The sequence below is a fragment of the Peromyscus californicus genome, unplaced genomic scaffold (assembly GCF_007827085.1).
Source record: "Peromyscus californicus insignis strain IS unplaced genomic scaffold, ASM782708v3 Scaffold_4__1_contigs__length_199733344, whole genome shotgun sequence".
Classification (NCBI taxonomy): Eukaryota; Metazoa; Chordata; class Mammalia; order Rodentia; family Cricetidae; genus Peromyscus; species Peromyscus californicus.
The window spans coordinates 21,464,934-21,478,255 of NW_026294562.1; the positions used below are offsets into that span (position 1 = coordinate 21,464,934).

General features: G+C 40.4%; 1 protein-coding gene across 1 annotated transcript in view; it reads left to right on the top strand.

Annotated features, from left to right (window-relative positions):
* The window catches only part of Blnk (B cell linker), a 68,733-nt gene extending 55,668 nt beyond the window's left edge, over nucleotides 1-13,065 (top strand). Inside the window, exons 12-17 of the mRNA XM_052713063.1 lie at nucleotides 62-146; nucleotides 830-861; nucleotides 2,876-2,952; nucleotides 4,110-4,193; nucleotides 5,826-5,981; nucleotides 12,707-13,065. Of these exons, the coding sequence (XP_052569023.1) occupies nucleotides 62-146; nucleotides 830-861; nucleotides 2,876-2,952; nucleotides 4,110-4,193; nucleotides 5,826-5,981; nucleotides 12,707-12,826 (554 nt within the window). The 3' untranslated portion in view covers nucleotides 12,827-13,065. The remainder of the gene's footprint in view (nucleotides 1-61; nucleotides 147-829; nucleotides 862-2,875; nucleotides 2,953-4,109; nucleotides 4,194-5,825; nucleotides 5,982-12,706) is intronic.
* Nucleotides 13,066-13,322: the final 257 nt, after the last annotated feature.

A 13,322-nucleotide genomic window follows, 5' to 3' on the forward strand; every position in this document is an offset into this window, starting at 1 on the left:
ATTTGGGGATGGGCACTGATATTTCACTTTAATACTAATGTGAGATCCTCTCCTAATCCAGAAAAGCCTGTCCCTGCTGAACGCCACCGAGGGTCTAGTCACAGACAAGACAGTGTACAGTCACCAGTGTTTCCTCCCACCCAAAAGTAAGAATCCTTCCATTTATTTATGTATTCGCTCTTTCAAAAATATTTTCATTTTGGTTTTTTGTATGTATATATGTGAGTATATGTTGCATGTGTGTGAAAAGGGTATCAGATCCCCCGGAGCTAGAGTTGCATGGTTATGAGCCATCTAGTGTGGGCACTAGGAACTGAACTCAGGTCTTCTGGAACAACCTCTCCAATCCCTTTCTTTTACATGTTTTTTAAAGACAGGGTCTTACTCTGTAGCCCCAGCTTGCCTGGCTATGTATGCATTGCCTTCCTTATATATGCAGCCAGGATGCCTTTACTCCTGCCTCAGCCTCCGGAGTGTGGGGACAATAGATCATGAGCTGGCTCTTTTCCCTTTAAGAACAAGTTGCTTCTTGTTGCTATGGAAATTCATTGTCATACAAGGTCACTTAAAGGTCAATTAAATCTGGGAAGATGTTAGCAACTCAAGAAACTAAGAATTTCAGAGATCCATTTTTCAGGTTGTTAGTCTCATCTAAAACACAGCACTTCAGTCAAGGCTCCGCCTTTGCAAAGCTAAAGGAAAGAAATCTTGGTTTTCCAAAGGTTTTTGTTGCCCCGCCCACCTTTAGATCTTCATACCCTTTGGTGTGGAGTCTCCAGATTTTGTGTTGTGCTCTGCCTTTTACTTAACCTGCATTTCTTCTTTTCAGACCTATCCATCAAAAGCCTGTTCCTCTGCCAAGTAAGTACAATGAAACCATGATGACTGTCTTAGTTAGGGCTTCTATTGCTGTGAAGAGACACCATGACCTCGGCAACTCTTACAAAGGAGAACATTTCATCGAGGTGACTGCTTACAGTTCAGAGGTTCAGTCCATTATCATCATGGTAGGGAGCATGAGGACATGCAGGCAGACATGATGCTGACTACATCTTGATCAGAAGGCAGCAGGAAATAGACTGTGACACTGGGAATAGCTTCAGCATAGGAGCCCTCATAAGAGACCTCAAAGCCTGCCCCTCACAGTGGCACACCTCCTCAACAAGGCCATACCTACTCCGACAAAGCCACGCCTCTTAATAGTGTCACTCCCTATGAGCTTATGGGGGCTAGTTACATTCAAACCACCACAACAGTCAACCACAAGTGACCATGGGGACTAACAGCGCTGTTACTTCCACTGTGCAGTCCCAGGTCTTCTCTCATTTGCTTCCTTGTCTGTAAAATGGGGCCAACGATATTTATTTTGTAGTTATTTTGAAAGGTAAACATTTCCAATCTTTAGTATTGGTTGAACATTTACTTATCAATCATCATCATCATTTAAAAAAATCACAATACAGCTATTTTCAAAGTCAGATTAAGTGAAACAACACGTGAAAAATGCCTAATACAATGCTTGGCACCTAGAAGGTTCTCAATAAATGATAGGTATTTCATTTAAATCTGAAAGACATTTTAGTGAACCTCACACATATCTATAAATTGTGCCTTACGATGAGAATGTGGTAATTATCTAGATAGTTTTCCCAAGGTAAACATCACCTTATATATGAATCAGATGAATCAGATCTGGAGAGATGGATCAGAGGATGAGTTCGGTCCCCAGCACCCACAGAGGCCTGGAACTCCAACTCCAAGGGACCAATGTCCTCTTCCAGCATCTGTGAGCACCTGCCCTCACATGCACATACACACATGTGCAATTGAAAATCAAACCTTTAATAAGTACATCTATGACTCAGTGAGTCAGGCTCCCAGAAGGGAACTACCCCCACCTTTTATTTTTTCCCAACTCAATATAGGAGGTGAAAAAAAAGGAAAACAGCTGGGCGGTGGTGGCGCACGCCTTTAATCCCAGCACTCGGGAGGCAGAGGCAGGCGGATCTCTGTGAGTTCGAGGCCAGCCTGGGCTACCAAGTGAGTTCCAGGAAAGGCGCAAAGCTACACAGAGAAACCCTGTCTCGAAAAAACAAAAAAAAAAAAAAAAAAAAGAAAAAAAAAAAGGAAAACGCTACATGAAATTTGGGACATATTCCGCCTTTGCTTTATGTGTTGTGTAAGTCTCAAAGTGGAGTGTGAAGAGATTGCTTCTTATTATCAAAGCTTAAAAAACAAAAACTGTTAAATAATCCATTTAAAAATTACATGAAATCATTATACACTAACATAAATATTTATATGAAAACTATTCCAAGATATGTGTGTGTGTGTGTGTGTGTGTGTGTGTGTGTGTGTGTGTGTGTGTGTGTGTATGTGTTTGTGTGTCTTGGTGTTTGTTTGTGTATGCATATTTGTGTGTGAGTGTGTATAGAGTTCACTGGATTACATTCTGCAAATCTTACTTACTTCTGAGACAGGGTCTTACTGTGTAGCCCAGGCTGGCCTTAAACTTGTGATCCCCCTGCCTCAGTTTCCTAGTAGCTGGTATTACAGCCTAAATTACCAGGTCCAACTTGACAGAACTTTTACGTGTCTAGAGCCAGAAATCAGCTGCTATACTTTTCTTGTTGAAAGACAAGAAGAAAACCTAGGTTTTTCAAAGATAGGTATTTGCCAAAAAAGCAAAGACCTCTCAAAGGTCTGGAATGATCTTGGGGATTTCAAGGGGTCCTGAGGCCACCTCTGAGCAGCACTGTCCTAAAGATTTTTCAGTTCTGTGCGTGGCCCACCGTGCCAGCTCCGTAGTGAGGCATAGGCACTGTAACTGCACAGAAACTAGTAAAGACTAATGGAATTTTCAAATCTCTTTCAGGGTTTCCAGAAGGGGGAAGCCCAGCTGTAGATGGACCACTACCTAGCTTTTCATCTAATTCCACTTTTGCAGACCAGGTATGGTGTGAGTTTGATGTTATCGGACTGTTTCCAGTGAACTTTGGGAAAGGGCATGTCTTCAGAGAAGACAATTTGGAGTAAGGCTCAACATGGAGACTGGATTGTAATTAAGTTGGCCTGGTGGATACAGTATGTCCTGTTGTTTTCAGTGACTAAGAAAGACCTGCCCCATTTCTTCTCACTTCTATTCCAGATACCCTGAAAAACAATTAGTGCTTATTTTGAGGAAATGTGTTGTTTTTGTTGTTATTCCTCTCACATAGATTTTATTTAAACTTTATAATTTCCTCAGAATAGACCTGTGGAAGCTTATGATGTTACAGCCTATATCAAAAAGAACAGCATAAAAAGACAGAGAAAGGACCCTGTGTGCTCTTGGATAAGTCTCTCTGAGATGATGCAAAAATGTGAAAATGATAAGCAAATAAATATCCTTATTTGTCAAAACTGAGTAAGATAATATTATTGAAACACTGGCAATTAGGAGCTGAGGAAATCGTTTAGTTGGTAAAGTGCTTGCCACACAAACATGAGGATTTGAATTTCATCTCCAGAACCAACAAACAGAACAAGAAAACAAAATGAAAAAGGGGTGTGGTGCTGTGTGGTTGTAATCCCAGCACTGGTGAGACAGAAACAGAGATCCCTGGGGTGGGCTGGCCAGCTAGCCCGGCTTAATCTTTGAGCCCAGTGAGAGATGCTCACTCAAAAACCAAAGTAGACAGCTCCTAGGAGCAACATCAAATGTTGATGTCTGGCACACGTACACCCCTGCTTGTGCAAATGCACGCATGCACACACCCCTACACACATGTGAACACACTGAAATTACGAAGCACTCTATAAAGCATCTACAATAAGAGCACAATGAGAAAAGAGTATATAATTCATTCAGGAGGAAGAATGGTTGAGGAACCTAGTGAGGTCCACTTATGTTTTAGGACTAAATTTAGCAGCAAATGCCAAATGGGAATGAGCTAGCCATAGAAGCCTTGTGGTTGACCAAAGGAAACACAAAAGCCATTTTAACAGTAGCAGTGAAAATGATTATTACCCCTGACTTGGTTTTGCAAAACTGGCCATTGAAGCACCTCACCTAAATTCTCACAGACTTTGAGGACCAACTCACGTTTCACAATGCCTCTGTCTCACAGGAGGCTGAACTTCACGGTAAGCCCTGGTATGCTGGCGCCTGTGACCGCAAATCCGCTGAAGAGGCCCTGCACAGATCCAACAAGGTTTGGACATCTAAAAATCCCACACTATGGAGCACATCATAAATCCAACTAAGTGATTGCAGAGGTGTAGGTGCAGGGGTGTAGGTACAGGGGTGTAGGCACAGGGCTACTTCCCTGTTCTTTCTCCCCTCTTGGGATCACCCACTTTGTTCTTCCAGCTCCTTCCTAATTACCTTTCATCTCAAGGCTCTGTGGGCTCCACTGCCCCTCAAACACTGGAGAGAAGTGGGAGGCAGGGGAGGTTTGAGAAAGCCCTGATGCTGCAGGGGCGCCACCTTGGAGCTGGGGGCTGGTGGGGATAGGCTATTTTGAACCAACTCATGGGATCCAAGATCTGGATAAAGGCAGCAGAAACTACCTGGGGGTATATTTTTGAGAGCTCAGCATGGGGGACAGATGGGACAATGCAAGACTCCCTCTGCTCTCCCATTTTTCAAAAGCCCGAGTCCCTGTCAAGGTGTCATCAATCAGTTGGTGAGGGTTCCTTTGCTCTGCCTTGATGGAAATTGTGGGTAGAGCAGAAGGTCTTCTAGGGCTGTCTCCAACAGGTTGAGGTTTTCCTCAGTTTGTGCTTCTTTCTTGTTCAGTCCACACTACTTAGGGGAAAAATGACCATCTTTTTGGGGGGCCCAATGCTGCACACCAGGGAAGGTGGCCCTGGAGAGAGACAGGGTCCAGGAGAGGGTGTGTTCTGGACCAGTCACAAACTGTTTGTATAGGCCAGTCACAGCTTTGCCTTGATATCAGTCACAGTCACTGAGGTTCGCCATCTGCACTGTCTCAGTGAGTCCTGGGTGACTCCACGTTCTGGGGAGCCAGGACAGTCAGCTGCAGGCTGTTCAGAGATGTCTCAAGGCCTCCATGTCACTTCTCATTGGTGATCACTGTCTGGCCAACGCTGCTGCACTCCATTTTAAATGTCGTGGCTGTCTCCATGGCTTTGGGTCACACATTAAATCTCTATTGTAGTTCGCTTAGTCCCGAGAGTTCTTGTAAATTTTGTTCCTATGTTTCTGAGATAGACTTTTTTTTCTTTTCTTTTTTCTTTTTTTTTCAAATTCTTTCCTAAAGCTAATCACTGTCACATTTCTTCTTCCTGTCTTTTTGGCCAAGTTTTGCTCATAACTTTCAAAATTTATGATTCTAAACTATCTTAATAAAATATTTAATACAAATTGGAATATTCTGTTAAAGTTTTTCGACTTTAACATAAGTCTGTTGAGGTGAGCATTTTCTTCAGTTAACAGCTTGAATCCCCAGCTTCTGCTTTCTCCTCACAGTTTACACAGAACATATTAGACTTTTACTTAAGGGAACAGGCAAACATGGCTCCTAGCTCAAGAGACTGTAGGTTTGATCTTACTGTGTCCTTTTATGTATTTCTAATTCCTGATGTGCATAATACCTCAGGAAACACATGAAATTGTGGCATTGACTTCACTCAAGTTCGTCTGCCTATACTGTTTTATGAACAGTATTCTTGAAAAATAATAAAAACAAATTTTAATCAGCAACAAAAACATGGAGTTAAATAATTAATATTTGAAAATAATAAAATATTCTTCCCATACTGATTTCTAGCTTCCAGAAATATAAATAATACTATCACTGTACTTTACTTTTATTAAACAGGATGGATCATTTCTTATTCGGAAGAGCTCTGGCCATGATTCTAAGCAGCCATATACACTAGTTGCATTCTTTAATAAGAGAGTATATAATATTCCTGTACGGTTTATTGAAGCAACCAAACAATATGCTTTGGGAAAGAAGAAAAATGGTGAAGAGGTTAGTAATTATTCTTTCTCTATTTGTTTATGTATTTATGTATTTGCTTATTTATTTTGAGACAAAGTTATAATATGTAGCCTGGGTGGGCCTGAAACTCCCTACCCAAGCTGGCCTTGAACTCATAATCCTCCTGAATGTGAGATCCTGAGGAAGGTACCACTATAGCTGACTGGTAACTTCTTTTTAACTCTGCTCTACATCTATGTTTTGAACATGGTGGCACCATGCTCAATTAGGTGCCAGAGATAAAGGAAAAGAATAGAAAAGTACTTGGTCTTAGGGTTGTATATATGTCATAAGTAAAAAATAAAATAAAATGCAATGTTTTGAAATACTATATTATGTAGTAGTGTAGTATAAGATGCACACTGTGTAATGGTATATCCTATGAAGAAAAACAGTGATATATGTATATATGTATATATATATATATCACTAGTGTATATATATACATATATATATATATATATACATACACTAGTACTTTTGTTTTATTTATTTATTTATTTTTGGTGGGGGGTGGTTGAGACAAGGTTTCTCTGTAGCTTTGGAGCCTGTCCTGGAATTCGCTCCGTAGACCAGGCTGGGCTCCAACTCACAGAGATCTGCCTGTCTCTGCCTCCCAAGTGCTGGGATTAAAGGCATGCACCACCACTGCCCAGCCTTTTGTTTAATTTTTAAACTACATATGTCTGTGTGTACGGTGTACATGTGTGTGGGGTGCACACGCACGTCCATGTACATGTATGTAGGAGCCCGAGGCTAATATTTGGGAGTCTTTCTTGATCACTCTCCACATTATTGTTTGAGGTAGGGTTTCTTGATTGAATATGGATACTCTAGCTAGCTATTTGCTCCAGGGATCCCCTGGCTCTGTCTTCTGAGTACTAGAATTACAGGCAGGCCACTATGCTCACTTGGCATCTTATGGGCACTGGGAATCTGAACTCCATCTTTCCGTTGCACAGCAAGTGTTTTATCTACTGAGCCATCTCCTCATCCCCTTTCTACCTTATTAATAATAATTAATAAGGGCAATATGATATAATTTATTAGTTCAAGAAAACTTACAAATGGAAGTTGAAATACCAAATTGAATTAAGGTTATAATAATCAAGGTCTTAGACTAGCTCTCCAAAATCAAAGCCTAGAAACTCAACTCTGGCACTAAGTTAGATGACCAGGGAAGGACTTGATTTGAAACATTAGACTATAATATTTGGGCCAAGATGAGCTCATGTAATGAAAAAAATACTCACATAGACCTTAGATAACAAATAGAAATGTCTTTAATTAGGAGCAAAATGAAAGCTCAACATGTTTCTGTTTTCATGTTTTTTCTAATAAAGGAATCTTGGAGTAAGAGTTAGTATAACCCATTATCTTTGTCACTATTCAGTCATGGTGAAAAGACAACATGACCAAGACAGCTCTTATAAAGGAAAGCATTTAACTGGGGGCTTGCTTAAAGTTTCAAAGGTTTAGTCCATTATTATTATGGTGGGGAGCATGGTGGCTACATGGAGCTGGAGAAGTAGCTGTATCTTGATCTGTAGGCAAAGAGAGCAACACTGAGCCTAGTGTGGGCTTTTGAATCCCTAAAGCCAGTGACACAGTTCCTCCAACAAGTTCACACCTCCTAATCCTTCTCAAATAGTGCTGCTCCCTTATGACTAAGTGTTCAAATGTATGGACCTGTGGGTACTATTCAAGTCACCACATCTATGAATGGTCCAGAAAGGAATACATGTTCTCATCTGGAATGATGGGTTGAATTTGAATCTGTGGAATGAAAGCTGAAGGAAAGAAAAGGAAAAAAAGGTGGAAAGAACAGTTTAAATAGAGAAAATAGCACAAGTCAGGTTCTAGGGAAGAGTCACTTAAGAGTGAGCATGGTGGTACCTACCTGCAATGCCAACATTTGGGAGGCTGAGGTTAGAAGACTGTGAGTTCAAGTCCAGCCTGGGCTATAAAGTAAGGCCCTACCTCAATTTTGAAAATGGAAGAAGGGAAGTAGAAAGGAAGGAGGGATGAAAGAAGGGAGGCAAGAAAAGAGAAGGAAGGAAGAAAGAAAAACAAACATTTTTTAAAGATACTTTCAGAAAGATCCACTTCCTTTCCAAACCCAGCATTGTTTTGTTTTGTTTTTAAATCACAATTGCTGTTGCATCTGTCTTCTCCAATGATGAGGCCAGGACTATGTCTTGTTTGCCTTTACAGAACTGGAGTAAAATGGCTTACTTTAGTGGACACTAAATGAATGAGTTCAATTGTTGGTTGAATGGTTATAGGCAAAATAATGGCATTTGTAAAACAAACCAAATAGCCTTTGTGTACTCTTTGTTTTGTTTTCTAAAAACTGTGGTTAAGACACACATTTCAAAACATTATCATAGACCATCTTGATCATGTTTAGGTATGCAGCTTGACATGCAGCACTATTTTGCAACAGTACACAGCATTCAACTTCCCATCCCACCAACACTTGTAACTTAAATGGATGTGTCATGGTACCTCATTCACATTCTTCTGATGATTAGTGTTGTTCAGCATCTTTTCATCTGTTTGTTGGCCACTTATATATCATCAAGTGCAGAACTATTTATTCAAGTCCTTTGTATGCCTTCCAATCAAGTATTGCAGTTTTTGCTGTTGTTGAGTTTGGGAATTTTTGTTTTGTTTGTTTTTGATTTTTTTGAGATAGAGTTTCTCTATGTATCCCTGACTGCCCTGGAATTCCCTCTGTAGACCAGGCTGGCCTTGAATTCAGAGATTCTCTTGCCTCTGCCTCCCAAATGCTGGGATTAAAAATGTGCACCATCACTACCCAGCTCTGAGTTTGGGAATGTATGAAAATATTCTCCCTCCTTACCTGGGTTCCCTGTTAACTGTTGGTTTTGTTCTCTGATAAGTTCTTATTGGCGCATCTTGGTTTTGGTGCCTGTATTCTTCATGTCACAATCAGGAAACCATTGCCGAATCCAATGTCTTAACTTTTTCCTCATGTGTTTTCTTCTAGGGTTTTTATAGTTTGTGGCTTTAAATGAAGTCTCAGATAATTAGAAAAGACAAACTCTTGAATCTGAGAACACTAATCAAGAACAGGATTGCATTGTCATTTAACAAAGTTCATTAACTGTTCTATTTAATTTTCTAGCCCTGTAGTTTCCAATTGCACTTGGCTTCACAGCACCCTGTGCTGAACAGACAAAATGAATGTATTGTGGCGTTTATCACAAGAGTTTCACTGGCAATGAAAGAGGGTTGGATGGTTGAAGGAGTCAAGACTTCCCTCCTGCTGGAAACACTATCTTAAAAGCCTCTTTGAAAATGTCATTTCATCATAATCAGTGTTAGGAGATGGTATTGATGCTGACAGGACAGACCCAAGAGTAGCTTCATTTCCAAGTCTCCTCAGGAGTGTAGCTCACTTACAAGAGGCAAGAAAATGGGGAGCTGGGAGCTGTCCTAACTCACAGGTCCTGAAATTTTCTTACATAAACTTTGAACTCTCAGAGAAGCTATGGGCTTCCTTGATTAAAAAAGAAAAGAGAAAAAGCCACCCTGGTCAACAAGAATTCTTCAGTTCCACTTGTCCTGACAGGCTAACACCTTTGCCCCAACCTCAGCATAACCAGCCCCTGGACTAAGATCCATGTGTAGGAGTGTGAAAATAGTGTCTGGCAATGCTGAAAATCAATTAAAAATCTCCTTTAAATAATTTGTAAGAAAAAATGTTTTCAATATACTGAACATAAAATGGGAAAATGAAGCTTTTGCTATTTAATGTCAACTATGCATATATTTTAAAGATTGTTTCTCAGCTGCTTTTTTTTTTTTTGCTTTTTCTCTCATATGTTACATCCTGACCCTTCCTCCACTCCTTCCAGTCCCTCTCCCTGTTTCTCTGCTTCTATTTGTGTACAATATAATAGAGAGGATCAATAAATAACTAGTTAATTAATTAACTTTTCATGCCGTTGTTATGGCTTGCACAGTATAGTAATCACATAGCTGTAAAGTCTACTCTATTTTATTGTCCATGAGATGTTGGGTTACTGAACCAGTTATTTTCTGTACATATGTGGACATCTCAAATACACTGAATTAATATGAACATACATAAAGAGAACTAAGGGGAAGCAGCAGCTAAACGATTGCCAATTCATCTTTTATTTAAACCGCAAATGTGCTTCAACTCCACTTTGTATCTCAATTGCAACTCAGTTCAAATCCTCTTCTGTTTCTTTTCTTTCTTTCTTTCTTTCTTTCTTTCTTTCTTTCTTTCTTTCTTTCTTTTTCTTTCTTCCTTCCTTCCTTCCTTCCTTCCTTCCTTCCTTCCTTCCTTTCTCTCTTTCTTTCTTTCTTTTTTTAATGTGCCTTGGTGTTTTGCCGTGGGTGTCGGGTCCCCTGGAACTGGAGTTACAGACAGCGGTGAGCTGCCATGCAGATGCTGGGAATTGAACCTGGGTCCTCTGGAAGAGGTGCTCTTAACTGCCAAGCCATCTCTCCAGCTCTCTTCTCTGTTTCTTAAGTTCAGAACACATTTTTTTAACATCAAAGAACTTGTTTTTGCTCATCTCCTAGCCCTTTCATTGGCACATCTGTGACTGTATCTGGCTTGACAACATTCTGTGCCTTCTCCTCGCCCCCACCCCCCAAATGAATATGCCATGGCATTTCTCACAGAGGGATTCCACTGGCAATTGCAAAAGCACCGAGTGGCTGCAGAGAAGGAGGGCCTAAAAGTGGAAGCCTTTCAAAGTCCCTACCACTTACCTTTCCTCCACAGTCTAGCATTCAGAAGGCCGGCCATCTAAAACACAACTGTATTTCATTTGAGAAGTTGTCTAGTATTATGAATATATTTTTATTCAATATGTAGATCTTGGAAGTCATCTAAACCATCAATAAAACTTTTAACTTGCTTGGTACCAGATGGCTATCTGTACTGAAGAGGTTAAGGGACACAATAAAGTCAATGGGTGCCAATTCCATAAACCATGGAACTGTTGCAGACCAATTACTTTAAAAATGATAGATGTGGACTGGAGAGATGGCTCAGAGGTTAAGAACACTGGCTGCTCTTCCAGAGGCCCTGAGTTCAATTCCCAGCAACAGCATGGTGGCTCACAACCATCTATAATGAGATCTGGCGCCCTCTTCTGGCATGTAGGCATATATGCAGACAGAACACTGTATACATAATAAATAAATAAATAAATATTTTTTTTAATGATAAATGTACTTGATGACTGTGAACTTTTGTACACTTAATCCATTTTATTTCATGGTCTGTGTTACATTTATTTAGTATTTCATTTAAAACTTTGTTTTTCAAAACAAACTTTCTGACATCCTTAAATCAAGACGTATAGACACGGGTAATTCAAATATAGAAGGATTAATGTGTATGGTGAGAGTCTAGCATGAAACTCGTTGTTGCTCTGTCAGTAAGTCCGCTCTAGTTTACAAGCAGTCAAGTGTAGATAGAAAGAAGAGGGTTCATAAAGCTCCCCTTTCTCATTCAGAAAAGAAAAAAGTATAAAGCTATCTAGGAAATCAGTTTTCCTGGTACTGAATCCTAAGAGTAACTTATTCTATCCGTTGTGTTTCAGTTGACTTCCATCACTATAACAAAAATACCTATCATAACCAACTTCTAAAGGTTAAAAGGTTTATATCAGCTCATTTTAAAGGTCTTAGTCCATAGTAGATTGACCTTGCTGCGTTGGACACAGGGTGAGTCAGTCCATCATGGCAGAGTGAAATCACTCACAAGAGGAAGGAAGGACCAGGGTCCCACAATGTCCTCAAGGGCGTATCCAGAATAAAGTAAAGGCTTCCAATGAGACCTGCTTCTTAAAGGTTCCACTAACTTATCAGTAGTGGCACTGTGGGAACCTTGCCTTTAGCACAGCCGGTCTCAACCTGTGGGTCGTGACCCTTTTGGGGATGAAGGACTTTATCATAGAGGTTGCGTAACAGATATCCTGCATATCAGATTTTGACATTACAGTTTGTAACAGCAAAATTACAGTTATGAAGTAGCAATGCAAATAATTTCTTAGTTGGGAGTCACCACAACGTGAGGAACTACATTAAAAGGTTGCAGCATTAGGAAGGTTGAGACATGAGCTAGGACATGGGCCTTTAGGAGATTGTCAAGACTTATGCAACATTACAGATAATTTGTGTTTTGTGAGGGATGTAGGGAAGTCTATCACATAGCAGTTTCGTGTTTGACAATAAGAAACGTTTTTCAATTAATTAATTAATTAACTAATTAATTATTTTTCAGACAGGGTTTCTTTGTGGCTATTCTGGAATTCACTTTGTAGACTAGGCTGGCCTGACCTCAGGGACCACCTTGTCTGTGCCTCCAGAGTGCTAGGGTCAAAGGCGTGCGACCACACCCAACTAGGAAGCAAATATTTTAAATCATTTAGCAAAACCTTTTAAAAACATTACATCCTAATCGGTGAGGTAACTTGTCAAAGCAGGTATTCCAATTGAAGCTGTCCATGTGGCTTTGGTCTACTAAACACAGAGCCTATCACCCTGCAGGCCTCAGCCTTCGTTAAACTAGATGGACACTTCTGGGCAGAAGATTGGCTGAGACCTAGTAACCGAGAACAGCTTGAGAAATCGAGGCGATGAGAGGTACAGAGCATGGCGGTAACATTAACCGCCGCTAATTCACCTGTGTTTTGCTTCCCTAGTACTTTGCAAGTGTTGTGGACATCATCAAGAACCACCAGCACAACCCCCTGGTTCTTATTGACAGTCATAATAACACCAAGGATTCCACGAGACTGAAATACGCTGTGAAGGTTTCCTAAAGAAACAGACATCAGTACCACTGCTCCAGACATTCCCCCATTTCTCCTTTTGAGAAATCTTCTGGATTTCTGAATGAGTCATCAACAACAAAGGGGAAGGTGAACAAAGCCGCTAAGGTGGTAAAATTCACTCCTTCATAGGATGCTCACACAAGCAGTTCTAGTGCCTGACCTGATGAAGTAATAACTGGGGAGGTTCAGTTATTATGCTACTAATGTTCTCCAAATAAATGTATTTAAAAGAACCAGGTGTAACGCATTTTCAGTCATGTAAGAAAACAACACCGTAATTTCAAACTGAGAAAACTGTACTCTTGGATACAACAGAGTTGCTGGGAATTTAGGCCCTTATGCAATCTCTGCACCTGAGTGTAGCCAGGCTGTCTACTGCTGATGCTTGACAGTTATCTTGACAGTTATGTCTTAGTTAAACTGGTTTTTGTTTTTGTTTTTTTTCTTTTTGAGACAGGGTCTCACTATGTAGCTCTGGCTATCC